Source organism: Doryrhamphus excisus, linkage group LG18 (genome assembly GCF_037039965.1).
Source record: "Doryrhamphus excisus strain RoL-2023G ecotype Guam linkage group LG18, RoL_Dexc_Guam_v1.1, whole genome shotgun sequence".
Lineage (NCBI taxonomy): Eukaryota > Metazoa > Chordata > Actinopteri > Syngnathiformes > Syngnathidae > Doryrhamphus > Doryrhamphus excisus.
Genome location: NC_136374.1, coordinates 5,280,546 through 5,307,571, shown reverse-complemented (window position 1 = coordinate 5,307,571; position 27,026 = coordinate 5,280,546). Strand labels below are relative to the sequence as shown.

General features: G+C 41.0%; 1 protein-coding gene across 3 annotated transcripts; it reads right to left on the bottom strand.

Annotated features, from left to right (window-relative positions):
• Nucleotides 1–678: 678 nt before the first annotated feature.
• LOC131106268 (LIM domain and actin-binding protein 1-like) lies at nt 679–26,369 on the bottom strand. 3 transcript variants are annotated; one of them, XM_058055179.2, is made up of 10 exons: nt 26,249–26,369; nt 22,684–22,825; nt 20,339–20,384; nt 7,978–8,442; nt 6,093–6,147; nt 5,881–5,972; nt 4,549–4,627; nt 3,774–3,808; nt 3,555–3,688; nt 679–2,104 (listed from the first exon to the last, which is right to left on the bottom strand). In XM_058055179.2, exons 2-10 carry the CDS (start codon nt 22,803–22,805, stop codon nt 1,087–1,089), a joined length of 2,046 nt encoding a protein of 681 aa, XP_057911162.2. In that variant the 5' UTR covers nt 22,806–22,825; nt 26,249–26,369; the 3' UTR covers nt 679–1,086. The 3 variants fall into 3 exon arrangements, with proteins under 3 accessions (XP_057911162.2, XP_078654573.1, XP_057911163.2); XM_078798447.1 differs by lacking the exon at nt 26,249–26,369 and adding an exon at nt 23,102–23,260; XM_058055180.2 differs by lacking the exons at nt 20,339–20,384; nt 22,684–22,825; nt 26,249–26,369 and adding an exon at nt 15,787–15,990.
• Nucleotides 26,370–27,026: the final 657 nt, after the last annotated feature.

Genomic DNA, 27,026 nt, shown 5'->3' with positions numbered 1-27,026 from the left:
GTCCATGAAAATTGTGAACAGAATCGGTGACAAAGGGCAGCCTTGGCGGAGGCCAACGTTCACCACAAACAGGCTCGACTTACTACTGGCAATGCGAACCAGAGGACCGGTTAGCACGTAGTAGCGTGCCACCAATCCCGTACTCCCGGAGCACCCCCCAAAGGATGCCACGAGGGAAGCGTAACACACAACAATCGCACAACGTAAGCAGCTGTGCTAAATTAATTTGAAAGATACGAGCACCAACAAGAGTCATAATCATGAATAATACTTGCCCTGTTTGGAGTCGTAAGGTTAGCCGGATGCTAGCCCAAGTTTGTGGTGTTAATCTTATGATTTTATGGATGTATATTAATAGCATACATGTCTCAGAAGTGTTTACTTGTTTATGATATTTCTACATTTAAGTGCTTGTGGTAAAGTTTTCCTAAACTTGGTTGTGAGGAGCTTTTTCCTTGATGTTTGTTGCGTTACGTAGACATTCAGAACAACTATGGTGCGTTCAAGGACGGCACAGTGAAGCCTTTTTTTAAACATATTTTTCTCTTGTCTATGTTTAAAGTTCTTTTTGTTAATGAAAAAAAACGCACATTTGCATGTCCGGGACTCTGAATGTATACTGAAAGTACAAATAAAAATAATAGTGAGGAATAGTGAAATAAACATGGAGGCAGGTGATTGTCTTTAATAACTATACATTTTATTGTGTTTTAACAACGTTTTAAAAAGCACTGTTGGACTTGAGTGATTTTTAAAAAATGAGAAAACGTTTCATCAGTGGCACTTTTTACGTACAAAAACTTTTTTGGAGCTCATACAGAAGACCGAACACTAAAAAGTCAGAAAAGATATCAATTAATCAGGAGATCTGTCCATTAGTGTGACAGTAAGAATATTGGTACGTTCCATAGGCTGAAAGTGTGTTGGCAACACCATTGTTGTCCATTCACACAAAATTGGGAGTTAAGGCTTAAAATTCATATTTTGAACACCTGAGAAAGTTCCAGTTTGATTGCAGGAAGACATGAAGTCGGGAATGAGAGGCAGCTGTAGCAACATAAACAGCCGATGAGATGTTCTTGTCACTCAGTCGTCGTCGTCGTCATCGTCGTCATAGTAACGGTTCCTCTTGATGATGTCCTCGGGAGTCATCTCCTCATCGCCACTCTCCTCTTTGTCCTCCTCCCAGAAGCCGACATCCTGCGAGGTGCGGTTGTGTTTTGGCAGGGCAGGAGGTGAGGGCGACGTGGAGATGTCGGGAGAGATGCTCCTGAGCGAGCCTTCTTCCGCCGCCGGACTTCCTTCCTGTGCGTGTGGACCTCCTTCCTGCCGAGTCTCTGCCTCCTCCGGGTTGCTTTCCTTTGAACTTGTTGCTTCTTCATCGATCTTCTCCTCCTCGTCTGCCTTGCTCTGCAGCACCACCTTCTCTTGGGGTTTTCCCTCCAGCGATGCTCTCCATTCTTTCAGGGCCTTGAGGGGGCGTCGGGGCTCCCTGAGGGTGGGGGAAGGTTCGGGGTCGAGCTTGGCAGCCACTGTAAAAGGTCGAATGCGCTCCTTGAGAGAGGAGCTCCTCCTCAGGCTCTTCAGCTCAGCACGCTCTGCACTTTGGGACGACATCGATGATGAAGATAACGGCGAATCGTCCTCCGGAGGCCACTTGGCCCTCCAAGTGCGGCCAGAAGCCGCCCCCTCGGGGGCTGGGCTGCGTATTCCTGTGCCGGAGTGAGCGGCGCCAGCAGGGGGAGGCCACGCGATCCTCAACCTGCGGGTCTCGGACGGCTTCTCTGCGGCGCTAGCAGGTGTTTGCGTCGTCGTCTCCCTGTGGGCGGAGACGCCCGGGACTTTCACAGGTGGCAACGCCTCCACGGACGGCGTGCGCTGCTTCTCGGGTACGCTCTCCACCGACGGCCTCCTCGCTGGTGCTGCTTGTTCTTTGGGCTTTGGCACCTCCTCGTCTTCTTCATCTCCGTCCTTGCGATGCTGCCACAGCTCCTTGTGAGGCCGATGACCAAATCCCTCGTCGTAGTTGCCTTTGGCTTTAAAGAGCTGGCTGAAATGCGGCTTGCAGTACACGTTGCCGTGAAGGGAGGCAAAGTTGCCCAGGCTGGAAGGAAGAGAAATGCTGCTCACGTCAAATATTACGCCATTCATCTTCTAACAGCACCAACATGTTTTTATCAGCAGCAAAGGGGACAAAAAAGTCGGATCTTGGCAATCGCGAGCCCAATTCCTTTGTGTCTGGGACCTCAAATCATACGATTTTTGAAAATTTGGTCTGAATTCCAAATTCTGCAACCTCAAATTTTTTTGCGTGAATTATTTCCGTTTACAATTAGCCATGTTGTACAACTTTCGAGGCAACAGGCTTCGCTACACATCTTTAAATGACACCCGGGGCCACATATAGGACTTAAAGCAGGCTTCGCTACACACCTTAATCTATCCGTCAGTCAGCTACAGACGTGGGAGCAAGAAGTTTGATCATTTTGTCCTTCAGTCAATAGGCTAACCTAGCTTGATGTGGCTGTTAAAACGTTAGCACTGTAGCATCACATAGCGACGCGTTCTGTCCCACGACATAATGTTGTATTGTAGTATGCGATACATGGCATCTATTATGTTGAATACAGTACACAATGGCACTTTGTGGAGACATTAAGAGATGGGCGTGGCCAAACACAGCTCATTAGCATTAAAGCAACAGACACACAAAAGGGTGTGTTCCTATTGCCGCTTATTAGAAAGACTTTTAATGTCGAAATTCCAGCATCAAGGCTAACTCTTATCCAATATACCAGCGGTGTCCAAAATGCCGCTTGGGGGGCCATTTGTAGCCCGCAGCTGTTTTTAACTGGCTCGCGGCACATCCTAAAAATAAAAATAAAAGTTGGGAAAAAATTGTCATCTTACCGGGAAAAAAGTCAAAATTTTATGAGAATAAAATCAGATGCAGAAATATTAAAAGAATAAAGATATTTGTCCTGGTATTATCAGAAGCAAAACAAATAATGTTGATTTTTTTTTTTTAATTAGGTTGGGAAAAATTCATACCTATGGACAATTTGGAATCACCAATTAACCTAGCATGTTTTTGGAATGTGGGAGGAAACCAGAGTACCCGGAGAAAACCCACGCATGCACGGGGAGAACATGCAAACTCCACACAGAGATGGCTGAGGGTGGGATTGAACCAAGCTTTGAGGTCTGCGCGCTAACCACTCAACCGCCGTGCCGCCCAAGTTGGCATTTTATGGGGGGAAAAAGTCATAATAGGAAAAACGTCATTTTAAGAATGAAGTTGCTAACGTAGGGCAATTAGTTTTGGGGGCAAAGTGATGACTGTTGTCTTTTTTCTTCTTTTCTATCCCCTCCTGCTCCGGTCCGGTTGCTCCAGAGTTTCATAAAATTTCATAGTTTCATAGAATTGGCTTTTTCACCATGACAAAGTAAGTCAAAGTATTTGGTGAAAAACATGACTAAAACAACTGAAGATGTGTGTGTGTGTGTGTGTGTGTGTGTGTGTGTGTGTGTGTGTGTGGTAATGGTGTAGCAACCTGAGCTTGGTGCTGCAGTGAAGGCAGCGGAAGCAGCTCTTGTGGTAGACGTGCTGAAGGGCCGCCAGCCTCTCCACCGGGTAGACGGTCTTCTGGCAAGCCACACACGTCTCCTTGGCTGGAGGGCAGAACTTCTAAACTCACAGAGATGAAGACGTATCAACGCGGGTGCGAATCCAAGTTTGGAGTTTAGCATGATCACTGGGCTACCGGACTCACCCTGGACGCTTTGCCGGGCTCACTGCTGCTGCCCCCTGGAACATGCAAAACACACCATCTCGTGTTATATGTGGTGAGTCCATGTGGTACATTCTGGCTGAGTTACGGTCAAGTAAACAGTTTGATTTTTTTTCTACATTAAACAACAAAGCTGCATGGGCTTAATGCAAGACTAATTGCATCCAATGCCAAGTACCACATTCCTACAGAAGAGCAGTTTCAGTGGCAGATTACTATCACTGTGGCCCATTACTATCACTGTGGCCGATTTCTAACACTGTGGCTGATTACTATCACTGTGGCCGATTAGTATCACTGTGGCAGATTACTATCACTGTGGCCGATTTCTATCACTGCCCCGCTCAACTGATAGAATGAGCAGGTCCCTCCCCCACACCATGCGACTTTTCAACACAACAGAGGGGAATTATATTATGTATTATTATTATTGAAATTGAAGTGATCTATTGCATATTTCTTTAGTTCATTTCTAAAATGTTTTTGTCAATTATTTTCCTTCAAAAAAATGTTGAAGCCATTTTATAAGCTGTGATCAACTGTATTCATAGTCATATGCTTTTACGTGCATTTTTCCTGCTTCCACCACATGGACTCATATCCAAAGTGGAGCACAAACAGCTTTGGCATTCCTTCATTCATTCATTTTCTACTGCTTATCCTCACAAGAGTGGTGGGGGTGCTGGAGCCTATCCCAGCTGTCTTCGGGCGAGAGGCGGGGTACACCAAGGTTTGTCAAGTAAATCCAGTGACTCACCATTGCACTCGGGTGAAGGTAGGAACTTCTGGATGGCAGGCATGGACATTTTGGAGGGAAGCACCTCGGGCGAAACAGACTGAGGGACACGCAAGAGCCAAGGAGGAAACAAAGTGGCTGTTATATTCTTTTCTTCTATTTGCTATTCGACAATAGAAGCAGAGATGGATCAGTAAGCACATTAAGCACAATCATGCCTCGATATGTAAAAACATTTTATCAAACTGATTAGTGCTTCCAATTTGATACACTGATACATTTGGACCGCCATAGATCTCTGCTTCACTCCACTTTGGCTGGAGTTGAGTTAAATGTCATGACCAATTATGTAAATTTCAAAGTCCAATGAAAAGCATGGCAAGCATGGCTGGAAGTCCAAATGTGGAAATAAAATATCACAAAAATTGGAGATTTGTGTTTTGCAAATGGACGCTGACAACTAGTGACAGATTAGTAGTAGTGTATCAGTCAGTAAACATTTACAATTGCAATATATGTACGTTCATTACATAATAAAAAATGCAAAAAGTTAAAAGAGCCGCCGAGCAGCAACTTGACTATTCTGGGTCATTAACATCCCATAAGCATCATCAACACACTCATTTTGCAATGAAAAATTCAGTGTGTGTGTATTTTTATATATCCAGTAATCCCTCATTTATTCAATTTATGAATTGGATTGATAACTGAATTACATAAATGTATGCTAATTAGAATTTATAAAAGAAATATTTTTGTAGTTTTAGCAGTGAAAACATGTTTACTACATTCTAAATAGTCTTTTTTATGTAATTAGAGCCCTCTAAACATGAAGTAACACCCCTATGGTCACAGTCAAACTCCTATTACCCAATATACTAGATATAATAAAAAACTATATATAAATATGAACTAAGACTCACATGTTAGCATTGGGAGAGTTTTTTTACTTCCTGTTCTGTACAGTACTTCCTGCAGTGGCTGTCTCATTAATGTAACATTACTGACACGGGTTGACCGGTGTACCTGTATAATACTACACATCATCTCAATGTCTTCTGAATGCCTTATTAGACATTATTAGATTTTTTATTTATTATTTATTTATTATTATTTGTTTATTATTATTTATTATTTAGTATTTATTATTTTGTATTTATTTATTATTATTTATTTTATTGATTTTTTTTTATTATTTATTATATTATATTAATTTATTATTAGATTTATTATTACATTTCCATGCTTGAAAATGCTTCACTTTGGCCAAAAAGAGGAACATTTGCTTAAATCTGCACAATGTTGGACTAGAAGGCCGATGAGAGTGAATTGGAAGATTTGTATGAAACTCACAGTTTTCGAGGAGCTTTGTTTAGAAGCAGCAGCATTGTATTTGGCCAGCTTCTCCCTCAGCGAGGACTTCTCCAGCACACGTTCACACACGACTGGAACACAAGCACATCACGGGTTCATTGTAGCGCTAAGGTCACATCAATGTGAAATAAGCATCCATCATGTGGATTCATTTGATCCTGAAACGGGCATAAATGCCAAAGCAATCTCACCAGAGGTGTGGTCCATATCTTCTGATGAGGTGCTTTTAAGAATGGGTCTGCCACCCTGGATGGAGGAAACACAAAGATGAGATGTTTACGCACCAGCTTTATTCAATCCGCGCCTTTATTTTTAAGCTTATCATTCCTAGCAGGCCACTTCCACGTGCCTTCCTGCCTTTCACCCCCACCACACTGAAAATGTTAGCTTCCCGTGGAGTTTTAGTTACAATGCTTTATTGAGTAGACGAGGGGAAATGCATCGAGGGGAGAAGCGTGGGTGATGGCGAATACGATCCAGTGGGAGCGCTGCTAGGAAAGCTGGAGATAACAAGTCTCAAGGATGAAAACAGCCTGAGGTCAGGAATGTTCCTACATTCCTCCGATGGCCAAGGTGACGACTCGAGGGACTGTTTTCCTTTTTTTACAGCGCCATGAGAGGAGATAGGCTGAATAAAAAAGAATGAAGGAACATTTAGCACAGTGGATTCCCGCACATGTTGAGGGACTTCCTTGGTTGGCACGTCTCTTCAACATTGCAGGGAAGTCGGGAACAGTACCTTTGGAGTGGCAGACTGGGGTCGTGGTCCCCCTTTTCAAGAAGGGTGACAGGAGGGTATGTTCCAACTACAGGGGGATCACACTCCTCAGGCTCCCTGGGAAAGTCTATTCCAGGGTGCTGGAGAGTAGGGTACGACCGTTGGTCCAACCTTTGTTACAAGAGGTCCAATGCGGTTTTCGTCCTGGTCGTGGAACACTGGACCAGCTCTACACCCTCACGAGGGTGTTTGAGGGTGCATGGGAGTTTGCCCAACCAGTCTACATGTGCTTTGTAGACCTGGAAAAGGCATTCAACCGTGTCCCTCGTGGCATCCTTTGGGGGGTGCTCTGGGAGTACGGGATTGGTGGCGCGCTACTACGTGCTATCCGGTCCTTGTACAAATGGGGCAGGAGTCTGGTTCGCATTGCCAGTAGTAAGTCCAGCCTGTTTCCGGTAAACGTTGGCCTCCGCCAAGGCTGCCCTTTGTCACCAATTCTGTTCACAATTTTCCTGGACAGAATTTCTAGGCGCAGCCTACAATAGAGAGGAGGAACAAAGACACGCATGCACATGGTAATATATTAAGGCCGGCAAATTGATCCAGTTCAGTTTCATTTATTGTAACGTACCAAACCCCACAGCAACATGTGGCCATAGCATCTACGCACAACACATGACAAAATTACACCTAAGCTAATCCCTGGTTTTCCTTATAACTAGAATATTTTGGTAGTTAGAACATATAAAAGCCGTTTTTAAATTCAGTTTGTAACATTATTCAAGACTCTAGACATAACACCCCTATAGTCACTTGTTTTACCCAATACAGTAGACAAAACATGCAAAAGAGAAAGCCATACATTTTTTTTACTTTACCATCAGGATAACATTACTGACACCTACTGATCTGTCTGGAGAACTACACATCACCGCAACGCACTTGAATGTGTCTTTGAATGCTTTATATTTTTACTTCATTTAGACATTTTTGTGCTTGAAAGTACTTAATTTAGGCAAAAAGTAAAATGTACTTCATTTAGACATTTTTGTGCTTGAAAGTACTTAATTTAGGCAAAAAGTAAAATGTCCTCAAATATGCAGTTTTAAAGTGGCAGCTTATTAAAGTGAAGCCGCCAAATTGAAAACATGAAGCGGTGAGGGATTACTGTACAACTAAAGCATGCTGGGTAGCTTACATTATTGCCGTTTTTGCTTGATTGCAAAGGATGTTGAGGTGTTGAGGATGTTGATCGCGGTAAGATGTCTGTGTGTGTGTTGTGTGTGATGGAATTAAAGTGTATTTTATCACTTAAGTGTGATGAAATTAGGAGCTAAATCATCAAAGCAGAGGCTCACCTTTTCTGGTGTGTCATCCGCCCTCTCAAACCTCATCTTCAGATCGTTTAATAGCACGCTTGCTGGCTCCCAGGAGGCACGGGGACTGGCTGGAACTTGCTCTTCAAGATTTTCTGGTGTCTCCAAGTGTGTCGGCACATCTTTGTCCATCCCCTTCTCCTCTTCTTCGTATTCCTCCTCCTCCTCCTCTTCTTGTTCTGCTGCTGGCGGAGTAGCGCAGGGCTTCGCAACGTCTGTGGTCGGACTCGGCAGTTCTTCCAGCGAGGGGCACTCTGGGCTCTTCGGAGGAGGGGGTTGCTCGCTCACAGAAGCGGCTCCGGCAGGGACGTGTGGTGCACCGTGAGATAAAATCGGCGAGGAGATGAACGGAGCCTTGTCCTGCGCGCCGACGCTCCCGGCTTGCTCCCAGCGCTTCTTTAAAGCACTCAGGTTATTTGATCGAAGGGAGGATGCGCTCTCAAAGCCCTGCAAGACAACGCAAACATTTTACAACCTCTTAAACCCGCACAGAAGAATATAATTAACCCTTTTCTCTGCATGTGCAAGCTCGACATGAATGATCTTGGTATCTAAGCGGAGATTTAGAAGATTACAACCAGAGGTGTCCAAAGTGCATCCCGGAGGCCATTTGCAGGCCATATGAGCCTGTTATTAGTTTTTTGTTGGCCTGCGGTACATTTTTGAAACATCTAAAAACAATCATTTAACACACAAAAACAAAAAATAAACACAAAATCAACAAAAATTTGTACAAAAACAAAATCCAAATTTTATGAGAAAAAGGTTGCACATTATGAGAATTAGTCATATTCTATGGGTAACAAAATGCTAGTTCATTTATAAAACACAATTCATACACAAGCTAATTTTAAGTGCTTTTCAGACAAGGCTCAAATCACTTCATAAAATCAATGAGAAAAAAAGAGAAATGTGCGAAAATGTTAATGCTTGTCTGAGAAGTTTATGAAGTGTACAACATACAACATAAGGTAGCCAGAAATATTTCAGTATTGATCAGCACTACAAAATTTGTTCTCAATCAGAAATCACTCCACACTCTTTATTGCTCTCTGGTTCTACCATATTTTTTCATTAATAACTATAAAAGCAATCTTCACTCGCTAAATGTACTGCAAAAAGGTCAGTAAGGATAATTCATAATGCCGCCTACAGAGAACATATTAAACTCCTTATTTCTAAAATCACAAATACTTCAAATTGCTGATATAGTTAATCTTCAAACAGCTAAAATAATGCATAAGGCTAAAAATAACCAATTAGCTAAAAATGTCATCCAGTATTTCTCTACAAGAGAGGAGAAATATGATCTCAGGGAAGAAGTACATTTGAAACACTTATATGCTAGGACTACGTTATGCTAGCCATAGCATTTCAGTATGTGGAATCAAACTATGGAATGGATTGAGTAAGGAAATCAAACAATGCACAACGATGAGCCAATTCAAGAAACAATACAAGCAGTTGATGTTTGCTAAATACAAGGATGAAGAGTCTTGAACCAGTCATGATGTGCTATATATATCACTATATTGACACTTACTATGGTACCCATTATGGCATTGGATGCTCATATCACCTCGTACTTTGGTAAGAGGTGCATTATTAAAAAAACAATACAAAAAAAACCAACTGTATTATGGAAAGCAGGAAGTGAACAAATGTAACAGTTACTGATTGTAAAAGTACCAGATGGAGGGGTAGGATTTAATAAGCTTTGCTTCTTCCTACTCCTTTTGGACATATGGAACTGTGAACTGATTATGGGATGCACTCAATTGTAATCTGATGCATGTTCAAATGAAATTAAAGCATTACCATTACCATTACCAAGTGTATGCCGACAGCTTTTACAGCCTTAAAACACATACGGTGTAATTGTAAAAAATAAAGTTGGCAAGTTCACTTATTGCGGGCTATTTTGGGAACCTATCCTCTGTGATAAACAGTTATGAAGAAAGTTGAACTATTTGCAAAAAACAACAGCAAAAATGGAGAGAAAAGGAGCAAAGGGCTTTTGCACCTATATGACAAGTCTTATGTTCTCTTGTTATGTCTACTACCTCAAGACGAGCGTAGACTAGAGCAGTGGTTCTTTCTTGGCTTGGCTGCCCAAATTGCAGCAATTTTTCAACTCAAAGGTTCTCATATATCTTATATTTTAAGGGACAGTTGCCAAGAAACATGGCATGCACCTTGCCAAGGCGCAGTAAGTAAGTTGCGCAGACAAAGTGAGGTGCATTCACAAACATCAGGTAATGAAGCAAAGACCTGCAATACCCTGAAAACAGCTCTGCGACCCAACCCACCAGGTGGGAACCACTGGTTTAGAGGGCTCTAATAATGTTATCATATTTAGAAGGTTTTAAACAAGCTTTCTATGATCTAACTATGAAAATATTCATTTCATAAATAAGGAATCCTATTCACTTATCACAGTCGGCTCTGAAACCAATTGAGCATGATAAACGAGGGATTACTGTCCTATGTATCGCAACACAGAAGCAACCCAGCTGCTCCCAGACGCTTTAGAAGGATCAATAGAGCAACTTGCAGTGCTGGGACCTGGCAAGAATATTGTCCAAAGGAAATTCCTGACTCTTTCCACTTGACTTTACTATTGGAACATTAGGAGAGCAGCTGTTGAAAGCCAGGAAATACTGAAGTTGTCTTTGTTGAGGCAGCTAGAGGCGACGGCCGGCTCAAGATGGCACTAACAGGGCCGAGCATGCCGGCACATTCCATTCCCAACACAATCATTTCACCTTTACTAAAAAACACTGAAGAGGGCTCTGTTCCCCGTTCATGCAACAGCAGGCTATGTGTGACCTTCACAAACTTCCTGAATTGTGAAAGAGGAATGGCAAGTCCAAGAAAAGAGGATCTAGGATCCCACCCTGATAAAAAGTTCTTCAATCTCAGCGTTGTCTGCACAATGTGTACTAGAGTTGTAGCCATAGTTGTAGCCATTTCAACATCATATTCATAAATCACTACTACTAATTACATGATACAGAATGACAGAAGTAGCACATGGCCGCATCACAATCCAAGAAACAACATAAAAAGACAATTTTAAGAAGAAATGGTGAATAAACCTGTGGGTGTGGCAACCAGCGAGTGGTGAAAACAAAACAGGCTGCGAGGTATGCGAGTGTCCTCCTCCTGGTCGTCTTCTACACATCAGTGAGAGGTGGAATTCAGCCAGATGTTAGCCACCAGACTAAATATGCTCCCACGACTTTAGTCCAACCCCTTTGACACCAGGCAAGACGGGCAGAAAGCAACGTAAAGAGCAGGAAATGGATGTACATTCATAGTTAACTCTTTGTTTACTCGGGGATAGAAAGCTCTTTATTCCAAGCTGGCACACACGCGCCAGACTTCTGCATTAAAAGCTGCTCTTGGTGACGCATTTAGTCTGACAAGGATCATTCTTTTCTACTTGGAAAACACACACGCAAAACTTTATGCAGCAGGAGATGACTAAATACACATCAGCCATGCTCAAAGTGTGGGGTACATAAATGTCATAAATTGAAAAGTAGTATTTCACATTAAAAGGTGGTCTGACACATACAGGAAAACTTCACAACTTCATCCTTCCAATTTCTCGGCTTCATTCCATCACGGTTTTTCAAAACTATAATAACTAGATGATGCAATGTCAGCAGACATTGCCTGTGACTTCTGAAAAGCTGAAGCTTTGAAATCGAAATATAGTATGAAACACAGGAGCTGTACAAAAGCTGAAGCTGGACTGAAATGCTGTGGAAATATGCTAAAACATAATGAAAGTAAGAGTAAATTGGTACTAGAGTTGGGCGATATGGACCTTAGCATATATAAAACGACATTTTTTTAGGATGTATCACAATATCAAATATAAGAGTCTTGTATAAAGAGCTACAAACCTTAAGCCATATAACAAATACACTTGTCACACATTGCTACTAAATCTTCAACCAAACTGTAATGCCTGTACTTGTGGTTAAGGAAGATGTAGTCACCAATGCGATTCCAACAGCATATGGAAGATATTTTTATGACATTCTTGTTTTGTTTACGCCGACATGGAGCAAACAACGCGTGTGTTCCGTGTGTGTGGAGACTGTGGAGAATACTTACGGCTTCTGGGTTTTTCACCCAGAACTTCCACATGGCCACTGTGCACTGTAAAACGTTCCTTACATTAAAGCCGTGAAATACGTGGTGAAAATATACTGATCGAGCCCGAGTAGAGCACACACAACCACACAAGCTAACTCCTGCTAGCTTCCATTCATGCTCTCTAAGAGAGAATTCAGCCAACGTTCACCGGCGTTCATCGCCAATTCAACCTGTATCGGTTGGGAGGGGATTGTTCAGTGTTTGTAATTAAGGATCGGCCGATACATCGGCCGGCCGATATATCGGGACGATATTTGCGTTCTTTACTTGAATCGGTATCGGCCAATATGCGTGTGGGTTCGCCGATGTATTTTTCCGCCGCATGATTTACAGCTTTGTGTTGCCGGAGGACCCTGCAACACATGCAGTCGCGGTACCCGTCCCACAACGTTGAATCACAACAAGGGTATGTTTTCAACTTTTAATTAGCCTCTAACAGTTCAACTTACTTGAAATATTGCCACCTGCTTTGAAATAGGAAACATGAACGCCAAGTGCATGCAATATACGTGCTTGAAAATATAGTTTAGTTTGTGGGTCTGAAAACCAGGAATGCTGCTGAATGCTTCATCTTTAAAAGTGCCTACCGTTGGAATTAGGGAGCTGTTGATGTAGTTGGAGGCTAATATGTACAGCTGTTACCAACACCGCTTTAATGGCAACCTTGGCAATTCAGTCCCATGGTGTTTGTAGGAGTTTCATTCAGCCAACGCTGGGCTGAGGTTAAATGCGTGTCATATTAATGTGTGTGCGCTCTCTCCGAGCACGCACGCACACACACACACACACACACACACACACAGAAGGAATTGGAGCAGCCGTGTCTGCTTATCAGAGGTCTTTAGCGTGCACAACACAAAATTTAATGATGAGAGAAATGTTTTATATATCGTACTAAATTGTGTCAGTGTGATGTGTTTGTGTGTGTGGAGGCAGGGGAGTGCTTCTCACTGCGGAGGAGCAGTCATCGCATCGATGCTAGATAAAACTTAAACTACAACAGAAATGTTTTGCACATGGTTGAATATTTATTCCTTTTAAAGTTGATAATGCCGTTTAAATGTGTGTATAAGAAAGCTGAATCCTACTGTGTTCAGTGTTTACATTTCAATAAATATTTGTTTAAACTTGAGACCTGTAATATTTGTTATCATTGTCATTTTTTCATGTCAATTAAGAGAGCAAAAGCAGTATCGGCCACAAATATCGGCCATCGGCTAAGGGTGATGGAAAAAAAAAATCGGTATCATCATTGGCTCGAAAAAAAACATATTGGTCGATCCCTATTCATAATGATTTTGCGCCACGACTAAGCGGTCTGACGAGTAAATACTTCATTAACTCGGCTCGTTTACGTTTTTCATTTATACCCGGATATGTCATTTATCATTGGAAGAATCGCCCAACTCTACCCTCTGTACTTAATTTTCAGATCTCCAGATTACAAACCAAGTACTCTCCAAGCCGAACTATACACCTGCAATTGATTGAGCAGAATGTGCATAGTCAAAGGCTCTCTAATTCTAGTACCAAGTCCCATAATGCATTGCTGCTGAGTATTAGATGTTTAATGTTATAATTAACTTTTATTGGTAGATGACTGTGAGTGTGAATGGTTGTTTGTCTGTATGTGCCCTGTGATTGGCTGCCGACCAGACCAGGGTGAACCCCGCCTCTCGCCCGAGGACAGCTGGGATAGGCTCCAGCACCCCCGCGACCCTCGTGAAAAAAAGCGGTAGAAAATGAATGAATGAATGATAGATGACTTGTGTGTATTAACTGACTGTATTTATTTACTATTTATTTAATTGTAATGTTATATCGTTTGTTCGTCTGACATGATTATGCTCATGCCCATTCATTTTCAATGGGGACATTTTTACCAATAATATGAGATTACACTAAATGTGGGAATATTTTGAAAAGTCTGAGTTGTCCCGAGTGAGCTGAACATTTTGATGTTGGAGTTGTTTTAATTGGTTAAGAAATGGAGGAGTAGTTATCGGACAACAAATAAGATGGAATAAGAAGACAACAAATACATGAAAATGGCCGACTACAATAACATATCATGCTGTGTAATGCCTGAATATGGCCTATTATTTAGTAAAGTTGGGCATAGAGTCGCGAGCATTGATGGGAACCAGGACAAACATTGCGATTCTCCTGGCATTGCACCAACTGGAAGAAATAAGAAGTAGCCACGAAGACCAAAGAAGCAGCAGCAGCTAAAACCTTTGGCTTAAGTTCATAAAAAAGAGCTGTTGGGTGAGTGCAACATTTGCAACACAGTGATATCATTCCTAGGAGGTTGTATGACCAATATGATTAAACAACTCCGGATTCATAGTGTAGAAATAACAGAGTGCCCCGTCTTCGATGAGCTACATTGTACTTCCTCTAAGCAGACAGAATCAGGGAAGTTAAACAATAAATGACGTCTGTCTCTGAGGGTTTCAGGATGCTCGTTGATGGCATGGCAGGACAGGAGCTATGACTATAGTTAGCCAAGTTTATTCATGCGCACAGGCTGTCTCTATTAGCAACCGTCACAAGACCTTCTCAACCTACACAACAAAATACGAGCGCTTTGGCCTAAATCGTGTAATGCAATGTGAGCAATGTGTTGTAAACAAAGAATAATTGTCCATAAGTATTGAACAAATTGTCCATAGGTATGAATGTGAGTGTGAATGGTTGTTTGTCTATACGTGCCCTGTGATTGGCTGGCCACCAGTCCAGGGTGTACCCCGCCTCTCGGCCTAAGACAGCTGGGATAGGCTCCAGCACCCCCCGTGACCCTCGTGAGGATAAGCGATAGAAAGTGAATGAATGTTGAATATTGAATCCTAAATGGCAGAATTTATTTATCGGGTTTGTAATCAATTAAAGGTGATAAATGAGGGATGGGATGCCTGTATAAGGCATTCGGAGAACTCATTAAAAATTGTTGTGATTATATGTAGTATTCGGCACTGGTCACACACAAGCACCAGACTTGATCGCTGAAATAGGGCTTTTATGCAGCTTTGAATGAACTGCACCGGAGCACATTTACAGCAACACAAATGAGCGTTCGTATTAAATGGCTTATTTTCTCGTAATATGTCTACTATATTGGGTAATAAGAGCGTAAATATGACTATACGGGTGTTACAGAGGGCTCTAATGTTCAAAACCGTATTTACCAAGTCATAAACAGTTTTTCTATGCTCTAGAAATTTACATTGTTGATTTGATTAGAGTATAAAATATCATATGAAAACAACAACTATGCCCACATGGAGGATAACCATGCATTCTATTCACATTTTTGGCAACGGTGCTACAAGGAATTGTAGGGCCCATAAAAAAAAAATACACGTTGAGACCCCCGCCCATCGGTTGCTGAACAAAATTGCAAGTAAATGCACAAGCAATGACTATTTTCGCTTATGCCAATCGATTGTAGCAAGACCTTTAAATCACAACATCTCCATAGCAACCACAGTAAACAATACACTCAATCGTTGTGTGTCCTGACTTAGGCTGTTTAGCAATGGAATATTTCATATATGTTTTATCTTTTCCTTAACAGACGCATACAAGTGGTATCATATGTAGTACACAAGCAATACTTGCCAAAAATCCCCGCAGCTCCTTTAATGTCCCCGTGGGCTTTTTGGCAGCCTCCCTGATCACATTTCTTCGGGACTTTACACCGATTTTGAAGATATCGGAAGGTGTTGGTAACGTCCCTGCTCCACACTTTCTAAGTTTTTTAATGATGGTCTTCATTGTGATCTACAGTCCTGTATCTCTATCTGTCTTGCTATACACCTTGTCAATCTACTATTTGCACAGACTGTACCTTTTAACTATGATCCCTTTTATGGCTTTTATTCATCTTTGTGACCACAGCGTTTGCTTTATGATGAATAAAACATCAGGAAAGAATGTATATGATTAGCTGGTCCAAGAGGGTACCCGTGTGCTCACGTGTATGGTATGGTATGGTGCATTTGTTTCAGAAATGCTTCATAAGTTACATTAAGGAACATCATTTTTACATTTGCACAATTCAACATGTCTGATGTCCCGATTCCCCTTAAATGAAGTTGTAAGAGGTAAATGCTAAGGGGTGTGAAGCCCGCTTAGCATTTAGTAACCACGTGTGGTCAAGGACCAGACTCGACATGAAGGGTAAGAGGATTCTACTCTGATACAAAACTCCAGCTGCAGAGCAGAGACCGAAAGAAGCATATAAATGTAAGTAAGTAAGCAAGCATAACTAATGATCTTCACAGTAACGTCACTCATGTTTTATCAGATGTTGAATCATTTGCTAATCCATGTAAATATTGACCAGAGTTTGAATTGTTGCTAGGGTTGGGCAATATATTTCCATTCAGTGTAGTCTTGGTAAGAAAAAAATGTAAACGCTACAAATCTTAACTCATATCAGTATTAGATTCTTTATTGGTAACAAAGTGGCTAACTTTTCTAATGGGGTGTCAACCTCTGCACACATAGCCACAAAATCTCCCAACAAGCTGAAATACCTGCCTTGTGAGTCAGGAAGATATAGTCACCAATGCAATTGCAACTGCATATGGAAGATTTTATTCAGTTAGATGGCAAATGGCGCTCTTCATTTTGTGTGTTCTTTGTGTGTTGATAATGTCTGTAAGATGAGCTGTGTGCAATAATAAACATGCTTCTCGTCTTTTTTCACACAGGACCTGCACGTTGTCATCTGGCATTGTAAAAGAACCTTTGCCGATGTTTATCACCATTTCAACATGTAGCAAGCGGCAAGCTACAATCGTAATAAGATGAACATCCATAGCTGCACAAGGGGTCAGTATGTCACAAAAACAACAAGGAATTAAGCACTATTAAACACTAAAAAAGCTGCAGGCGACACAGAGCTGCCTTAACTAGCTTGCACTCGGGCGGCGCCATCTTGAAACATGAGACCTCTGCATCAAATCCATATCGATAAGAACGATATGCTTGTTTTTTTACATCGTGCTTAGAAGAAACATTCATTCATTCATTTTCTACCGCTTTTCCTCACGAGGGTCGCGGGGGGTGCTGGAGTCTATCCCAGCTGTCTTTGGGCGAGAGGCGGGGTACACCCTGGACTGGTGGCCAGTCAATCACAGGGCACATATAGACAAACAACCATTCACACTCACATTCATACCTATGGACAATTTGGAGTGGCCAATTAACCTAGCATGTTTTTGGAATGTGGGAGGAAACCGGAGTACCTGGAGAAAACCCATGCATGCACGGGGAGAACATGCAAACTCCACACAGAGATGGCCGAGGGTGGAATTGAACCCTGGTCGACCGCCGTGCCGCCTAGAAGTAACATCAATATTTTTAATATATTTAATATCACCCATCTTAGATTGCATGTTAGGCTCATTGCATGTTAGACTCTTAAGTTGTCCATAAGTATGAATGTGAATGTGAATGGTACTTTGTTTGTATGTGGTCTATGACTGGCTGGTGAACCCTGCTTCTGAAACGTATTCAGCTGGTATAGGCTCAAGCATACCCCCGTGATCCTACTGAGGACAAGCGGCATAGAAAATGAATGGAATATTATTTCAATAGTAAAAAAAGAGGGCTGCACGGCGGACGATTGATTAGCATGCAGGCCTTACAGCTAGGAGACCCAAGTTCAATTCCACCATCTCTGTGTGGAGTTTGCATGCATGCATGCATGTTCTCCCCGTGCATGCGTGGGTTTTCTCCGGGTACTCCGGTTTCCTCCCACATTCCAAAAACATGCTAGGTTAATTGGCCAGTCCAAATTGTCCATAGGTATGAATGTGAGTGTGAATGGTTGTTTGTCTATATGTGCCCTGTGATTGGCTGGCCGGATAGGCTCCAGCACCCCCGCGACCCTTGTGAGGATAAGCGGTAGAAAATGAATGAATGAATGTAAAAACACAGAGTGGGCCAAAAGTACGGTTACACTTACTTCATTATCTTTCACCTTAATAATCAAGTTTTAGATATCCATACATCCATTTCCTATGCTGCTTATCCTCACTGGGGTCGTGGACGTTTTAGAAATTAAAGAAAATTAAATAATTTATAAAAGAAATGAATACATTCAGAACATTTCATATAAATAACAATATTAAATTATTTAAAGAATATAATTTAATTTGACTTATATTCATTTGGTATTATGAAATAAATATTTAAATATAGTTTTTCTTTGTACAAATATTTGATGTGTCTTTGAAAAAAATACAATATCACTAAGCAAATAGGAGTTTAAAAGGGAAGAATAAAAAATGGTAAAAACGGATTACAATGTAATAAAGGTAATAATAAATGTTGTTTCCACATTCAAACGAACGGTCAAGACGAGATCCAATTTATGAACAATGGAGTATAAAGTGTGACTAAAACGCCTGATGTGAAGTTTTCGGACTTTCTTTGAGCAATAAGAGATTTGTATGTCCTTTCTGACTGGTATAAAGGTTTTTACATGACAAAAACATGGCACGGGTGTGTAGACTTCACCCTTTGGCTTCCATTTCAGCAAAACCTAGCAACACTTTATCCTTGAAATTCAATGACTTACATTGTAAGAACTCTTCTGCGCACACACACACACACACGCGCCAGATGGTCTTTTTACACCACTTCTTCCAATCAGCCGCAGCTACCTAAGGACACAATATTGTGACAAAGTTGCACCTCTGAGTTGCACTGTTGAAATGACTTCCACATATATCATTATTTTACTTGGTCGACTGATGAAATGAAAAAAAGCCTGTCTACGTGGATGCAGCCACATTACCTTGATTTCCTTCATGATGGTGGCTGCTGGGTTATCCGGTCCAAGCTCGTTTAGTTGCTCTTTCATTAAGACAAAGCTGCTAACGTGCAGTCATAACCCCAGAGAGCATTGCAAGGGGATTAGACTGACTGCAAAAGGATTATCGCTTTAATAGCCTTCCCAAGTGGCCAATTGGAGGTCAGACAGGACAACACAATTAGTCAAGAATATCATTAAGTACACCGTTTAAGAAAACTACATGTGTTGATTCGGATCAGGCATCTATATCATAAAAAAAATGTCCACCAATAAAGTTAAACTACAGATAGTATGTGGCCTTTCATAGTATCTAGCCTATGGCTAATTCTTTGGGGTATAACAGTACATTTACAACATCGATTTATATTCCTACCATTCGACTAGATTGATGTGGGTTCTGTTTCCATTCAGGACAACATATACAGTATATCAACAACGTTTAAAATGTAATTGATTGAATCAATCCAGACTTTATATGGATGTGTTATGAAACACGGTAAAAACGTTACAGTCTGCCTGTCAGTGACGTCATTGCCTTTCGGGTATGCGGTGGTCATGCAGTTGTAGTAAACCTGTTAAGTACAAGTACAACTGATGGCTTCATTTGAAACTCCTTTTAAGTGACATTTATGGGGAAAATATGCAAAATAAGGACATTTTGTACTCCTCTGGACAGCACGGTCCAGTAGCAGTGACACTTAGTCATCATCTAGTGTAGCGTGTCCAGGTCAAAACACATAAGTAGGAGTGTTACAAATACATTTACCGTATTTTAGCAATGCAAAAATCCAACACTGTTAAGAGGGTCCGTGTAGGCATCCTTAAAAATGCCTTTTTTTCCCACATCGGGCGTATTTTCATTTACATACATACAGAAAAGGCTTAAAGTCAGCTTTAAGCCTTTCAAACACATAGATTGGAGCTTTTAATACAAAAAGGCACGTAGGGTATTATAATAAATAAATTGACTTTAATATCTATCTGCAGGTGAAATGCAATTGAAATCTTGAATTACAGGGTACATGTAATTTGTGGTACTTTGTGGTGTGGCATGGAAACCAATACATTATGTATGACACTTGATTTTCTTTCCTGGACTTTGTGATTATTTAAAAAATATGTGAATGGCAACTCTGTTGACTTTTAAAACAAAAGACACAGCCCAACTTGCCCGAATTTTGTTTTAACTTGCCCCGGGCCATTGGTACATCATTATTGTCGAGCCCTGGGTATATTTTGTAGTACGTTTGTACTGTACTGACTTTTGTCTTGACTCAATTTTAAAACAATGACAACCAAAGGCAATGAGAACCAAACAGCGGCTTAAAATGTTGCAGTACATACCCCCTTTCTCTTATCTGCATTCACGTCCTCGGCAGCTTTCTGGTACCTGAAAAAGAAGTAATAATACCAATGAGCAGATGTCTTTGAAAGCAATTCCCAAAGAAAATTATCCCATTTTACTTAGCTAGTGGTCCAAAAATGATTTACTACAAATAATGCCTCTTTCTTCCAAGCATTGTACAATCTGTTTATTACCCTTTTGCTCATTAGACAATTCTCTTAATGGACACTTCACACTTGTCATCAGCTAATACTGGCATAAAAATGAGATACCGGTTATCGGTAGATACGAGCACATGAGATTTTGTTTCACATCAGTTATTGGCTGATACTGCTGTTAAAAAAAAAATTATTATATTGGTATTTTTCTGCCAATAATGATATCAGCACACTAGTAATAAACACTGGTCTGAACTATTATTTAACTACTGAAATGAATGCACATATTAATTAATAGGGAATTCAACAATAGCAGCAGATACAAATTTAATTGCAGCTCACATCGGTTACCGCCTGATACATAAAAATTAGACACTGGTTCGTATCAACATCTGCCGATAATGATATTAGCGTGCAGGTTATGATGTCATGCTCCACACAGCAATAAGCTAACCATGTGAGGAAAATATGACACGAGCAATGTTTTAACAAGGATACAAAAACGCTACAGCCAAACAGCGCCTGGACGAAGAGGCACACTGTCAAAGTGAAATAGGCCTGAGTCACTTAATAATTTCTTGTGTCTAACCTAGTAGGTTGATCATTAAAATTCTAACAAAATGTGACCTTTGAGTGTTTAAACAAAAAAGAAATGTTAGAAATTGTTAATGCCTGTCTGAGAAAAGTGTATTGTGAGGGGTTTTATAACCTTAAAACATATACAGTAAAGTCTCGTTATATCAATATTCTCGAGAGTCGGAAAAAATACCGATATAACCGGACTATCCATATATCCGATCCTGCGCCGAACTGCATTAAAAGTGGGCAATAATGCACTCGTATAGAACAATGTCGAGCAGCTTAAATCAATCTTTGCTTAAGGATTTCAATACCAAAAAAGAACATGGCGAACGGCTGCTTCCAGTCAAATTTATTTTTCACACTTCCACCACCAGAGCACAGCACACACACCGATTCCCGCACTTCCTGGTTCACAGGTCATGCTCAACCCGCCCCACATTGCTGGCCAAACACATGCCTGTATAGAATCTATACACACAAGAGAAACCACGAACGCCAGCATGTACATATGAAAAACAGTGATTATTGCAAGCGATAAAAAGATATCTGAATACAACACAATTAAATACATGCATTTGTACGCTTGTGTCTTCGTTGGAATAGGTGTGTATGCTATGTCAGTTGGTTCTTCTGTTGCAGGCATGTGTTTGGCCAGCTATGTGGGGCGGGTTGAGCATGACCTGTGAACCAGGAAGTGCGGGAATCGGTGTGTGTGCTGCGCTCTGGTGGTGGAAGTGTGAAAAATAAAGTTGACTGGAAGCAGCCGTTCGCCGTGTTCTTTTTTGGTATTGAAATCCTTAAGCAAAGATTGATTTAAGCTGCTTTTGTATCGATATAAGCAGACCAAATTGGCTGGCGGGAGATGAAAAGGGCATCGTAGTAACCGGATTATCATAATAACCGGGTATCGTACTAACGGAACTAATTATATCATAAAAGACTAGAAATTTGCCGGGAAATGAAAATAGTATTGTAATAAGTAGTAATTCGTTATAACCGATATCGATATAACGAGACTTTACTGTATCATAATTGTAAATATATATATACATATATCAGTGTATATATAGCTGGCTGGCTACTTTGCAGATTTCACTTATTGCGGGCTATTTTGGGAACCTATCCCCTGTGATAAACGAGGGAACACTGTACAATATTGTCTTCTTCTAATACAATAATCTCACCGAGAAAGAATCATGCAAGCCATGGGTAGAGATGTGCTCTATCAAATACCAGTTTATTATTTGACAAATTGCATTAGTCCAGAGTTTCAAACTTTGCACTTTATGTGGCGCATAGAAATATGCAGCTTCCCAAATTGTATCACTGCCAGCATGATTTAATGCAATTCTTATTAGTGAATTTATTAAAACTCGTCCGTCTCACTTTTCAAAATTTCACTCATGATTTTTTTAGCGACTATTTTGCGGAAATAAAATGTTTGAAATAAATATGGCACTTTTTCTTTCCTACTACCAATATCAGTCATCAGTAAAAAGCCAATATCAAGCATGTCTATTAACTATCTGTGGTAGTTTTCCTTGCAGATTCCTCAAGCCTGATTCTCCATAGTAGCACATACAAAAGTCGTTTTGTCGACTCACTTGGCGAAGCGCTCAGCAATGGCATTGTTCTTCCCTCGCCCGCCGACCAGCGACAACTCCTTCGCCGTGACACGCAGCGACTGCGACACCCACGTCTGTCGACTGAAAGGAGAAGGTTCCATCTCTGCAGATACCTCAATGCCTACACAACACAAACATCACAGCACGTCACAACATCTCTGCCGGAGTTTTGTGCTGCAGAAGTCAAAATAAACATGGTCGTGTTATTTTGAATATTGCATTCCATAATTGTACGAGTTGAAACTTGCTGGATGAAACATCTAAGCTGTTATTTTGGGAAGGCCAGCGCAAGCATTCGCTCATCACCGCATGGCGCAAAACACACAAGTCGCTGTTTAGATTTAGTCTGACCAAGCCGTCTTAGAAGAGTAGCAGGCAGATGATAACCGTCCATTACCTTTTCTGTGTTTAGTAGACTGCTTGTGGGAAAGAGTCGCACAGCTGGTGTTCATACAGCGCTCTATAAATCATCAGTGAGGAGTCTGAACTAGGAAAAGACATGAAGGCAATAGGATGTATCTATAAACGTGTTATTATTCCATCATTCCCCAGCTAAACCAAAATGCATCATGAAGAAGGAAAAAACACAGGTATGTGTGGACTTAAGTCACGTTTCTTTAGAAATCTATTTCACAAAATTTAAGAGCAAGAGCAGACACTGAACCTGGAAATGCAAGTTATTCAACTACACTAATGGCATACACAACAAGAGGCTGAATAGGTGGCCGCTATGTTAATGCAACACATTCACGCTTATTCAGCTACACAATAGCGTAAAGAACATACCTGAGAGGCTGAATAGGGAAATTAACATAAGCCAGCCAGTCTGACAAGCAAGTTACCGCTACGCAAGTTCACCAAGCTCCCACTCTCATTCCAGACCACTGAATCACACAGCAACAGCATATATAATTGTCACAAGCCTAGAGCACCCTCTGGTGGCCACTGACAATGTTCAATTCTTGGTTCATGCCAGTATAAAAACTATAAAAAACTACCATTCAAAATTTTGGAGACACTTTGTTATTGAATGACAGTGTCATTTAACGTTTGACTAATAGTGTATATATTTTGGAATAGAGTATGACTTTAGTCCAGAAATTATGGTATAGGCGTTCTGAATTGCTCTCAAAGTGGCTGTAATTTCGTACAGGCGCTGGGTGGCCGAGCGTGGCACACCCCACGCAGCGTGGTGGCGCACTGGGGAGGTGTCAACATTTTCAGCTTGCCACAGTGATAAAACAGCGCGCCAAAAAGTGCTCTGAAAGCTTGCCAGCTCCGACCTGGTTTATTATTGGTGCAGGCGAAGCGCACCCTGAGCAGTGGTAAATTGGCTGAAATTGGCACGCAGTGTACACACGTCACCAAAACCTCACAAGCAGGTGACTGCGCTGCTCACGAAAATTGCAAAATGCACTGGCCATACCCCGTGCGCCGTGCCTACGCCTGGTCTTACGAAATTAGAGCCCATGGACATTACAATATAAAGATAAAAGTACTTAAGTGATAAAAGTAATGAAAGTAGTAAAAATAAGTTACTTAAATAAAAGTGGGTTGCGACTTAATGACCATTGGAAAATGTGGGTTTGCAGGTTTTTTCATTTATAAGACTCAATAAAAGGGTAAAAAAAAAAATACAAGTAAATAAAAATAAATTAAAAGTGTAAATAAAACGTGATACAATGAATACAAATAAAAATGGCATAAATGGGTCACAGCATGACGACCATTGGAAAATGCCATGGTTGAAACCATTTGAGGTCCCCCAAACAAGTTGGTTCAGGTCAGAAAAAGAAGCAAATATATGAATATTTTGTATTGCCTAAAACATACAAATAATACTGTTTTCATTGATGGACTGCACGGTGGTGACGAGTGGTTAGCATGAAAACTGGGGTTCGATTCCACCCTCTGGAATCTGTGTGTAGCATTTGCATGTTCTCCCCATGCATGTGAGGGTTTTCACCAGGTACTCCGGTTTCCTCCCACATTCCAAAAACATGCTAGGTTAATTGGCAACTCCAAATTGTCCATAGGTATGAATGTGGGTGGGAGTGGTTGTTTGTCTATATGTGCCCTGTGATTGGCTGGCCACCAGTCCAGGGTGTACCCCGCTCTCGCCCGAAAACAGCTGGGATAGGCTCCAGCACGCCTGCGACACTCATTTTATGACAGTAACAAATTTGTATTAAAATGCTCATAATTTCCTGTTTGAAAAATGTGTACAATATAAAGAATGTTGTGGTTGAGCAGGCCTTTCTACCTTTTGAGGTTTTGCGCTTACTTCAAACCCTACAAGGGAGTGTCAATGTGCCAGTAATCTATGTAAACAAAGCAAAGCGGCGTAAGTGTTTTACTGCTTTTACAAGTGCACTGTGCAATATCTGCTGCCAGGCACTGATTGTCTCAATCACTTGGTCATTTGCTCTTACATAATCACTCGGATGGTGACCGGCTGTGGACTTTGAACATGTGAATTGAAACAAACCACTGGTTTGAAACATTATCATGTCGCTTGCAGTCTTGTCTTTATGAATTTGTCATCATTTTCCTCCGAAACAAATGATCAAGTGAACTGTGAGCCAGAAGAAATTCAAAGATAATAATGCAGTGAGGTTTTTTTCTGTTGGAATGAAGTGAAATTCTGAAGCGATTAGGGTGTGTCCACATACTGGACCTTGTGAAAAGTTATTATGACGACAGGTTATGATGCATCGAAAACGGGACACCTCACTTACTTCTGGGTTACAAAATAAGGGGAGTGACATTCAGCTCTGTTGGCACATTAAATAATACATACAAAAACTTCATTACTTTGCATTAGCACAAGATGCATATTGAACGTAACTTTAGACCAGGGTTGTCCTCATACTGAATATTAAAGGAGTTGGGGAGCCTCTTTTATATTTTTATGTATTTTTTATTGGAATAATAACCTATATGTGTTTAAAAAGAAAAAAAGCTTTGTTAATTATTAGTAGTTAGCATCAGCATCTCTACATTTTGCCTTTTTGTTCTATTTTTCGAATTTTTATTGGAGTTTTAATTATATTTCTACTACAAAAATACCCCCCGGGCCGCATTTTGGACACTCCTGCTTTCAACTTTAAAACCACAACACCTCCACATTAAGATCTAGAATGACTCATAAGTCATAAGGAGTGTGCACTTCATTATTCATGAGAAGGAATCTGAAGATTAAGAAACAGCAGCTGTGTATTGAAAAGCAGGATAGAAGAAGTGGAGAAGTCTCCTTAGATTGGCCCCTACATATGTAATGCACATCTGTATATAAAAAGTTGTGATAAACAGCTTAAAAACTATTGTAAATGAAATATTAATCCACAAAATACGATGTAATATTTGTATTCATGAGCTCAGCGTCATTAAGGCAGACGGACAGGTTTGTGGTTCATCTCTAAAGAGTGAGCACCGCGGCTAACTAGCTGGCAAAAACTATCCGATGTGCGCTAATATATGACAAATAGTATTTATATTTAACCCTGTGGTGTGTTTTATAGCATTGGTCCGAGAGCTGTCTTACCTGTGCGTACTTCCGTAGAGGTTTGAGGAAACTTCGAGACACCTGACACTCGCTGCCGCCTGGTGCATGGTTGCCAGATGCTACCGATGCTTTCACGTCACCCTACTTGTCGCTCAGGTGAAGGATACGCAGGCATTCAGGGGTTTTGCGTATTCTATTCCATTCTTGTATTTAACTGAAATAAAAAGTATAGGCACAATCACCGTATACCACCGACAACAACAATAAAAACCTGTTGTAAATGTAATACCTTCATGACAACGTTTTTTTATTTTTTGTACCTAACGATCCCTTTACGCGTTTTTAATTATGACTTCCTTCAGTGGGTTGTTTGGCGCAATATACTCGAATTCATAATTGAATTTACAATCAAATACCGTTCAACCTGGCAACGTGATCCCTGTAAGGCCCGAAGAAGGCGGAGCGAAATGAAAGGTGTCACAGGAGTGGAGGAGCCCGGTCATGTGACTTTATGCACCAATGACCTTTGGTGTTACGTTACTTGTACCTGGCTGGCTTTTGTTTTCTGTGCCCACGCAGTGCCTTATTTTTACCCAGTAAAGGAGACTAGTTCATTTCTTTAGGGGGAGGGCAGCAATTAGAAGGATCATTTGTGTGATGGGTAGTAGGACACCTCTTGATAGGAGTGTTTTAGTGAAGCATTCTAACTCGTCATTGTTGGTCAGCCATTTTGATTTATTGTTGTACTTGTGGCTGAAATACCATTAGAACAGGGGTTTGGAACTGATGGCTTGGCAGCCAGATGTGGCTCTTTTGA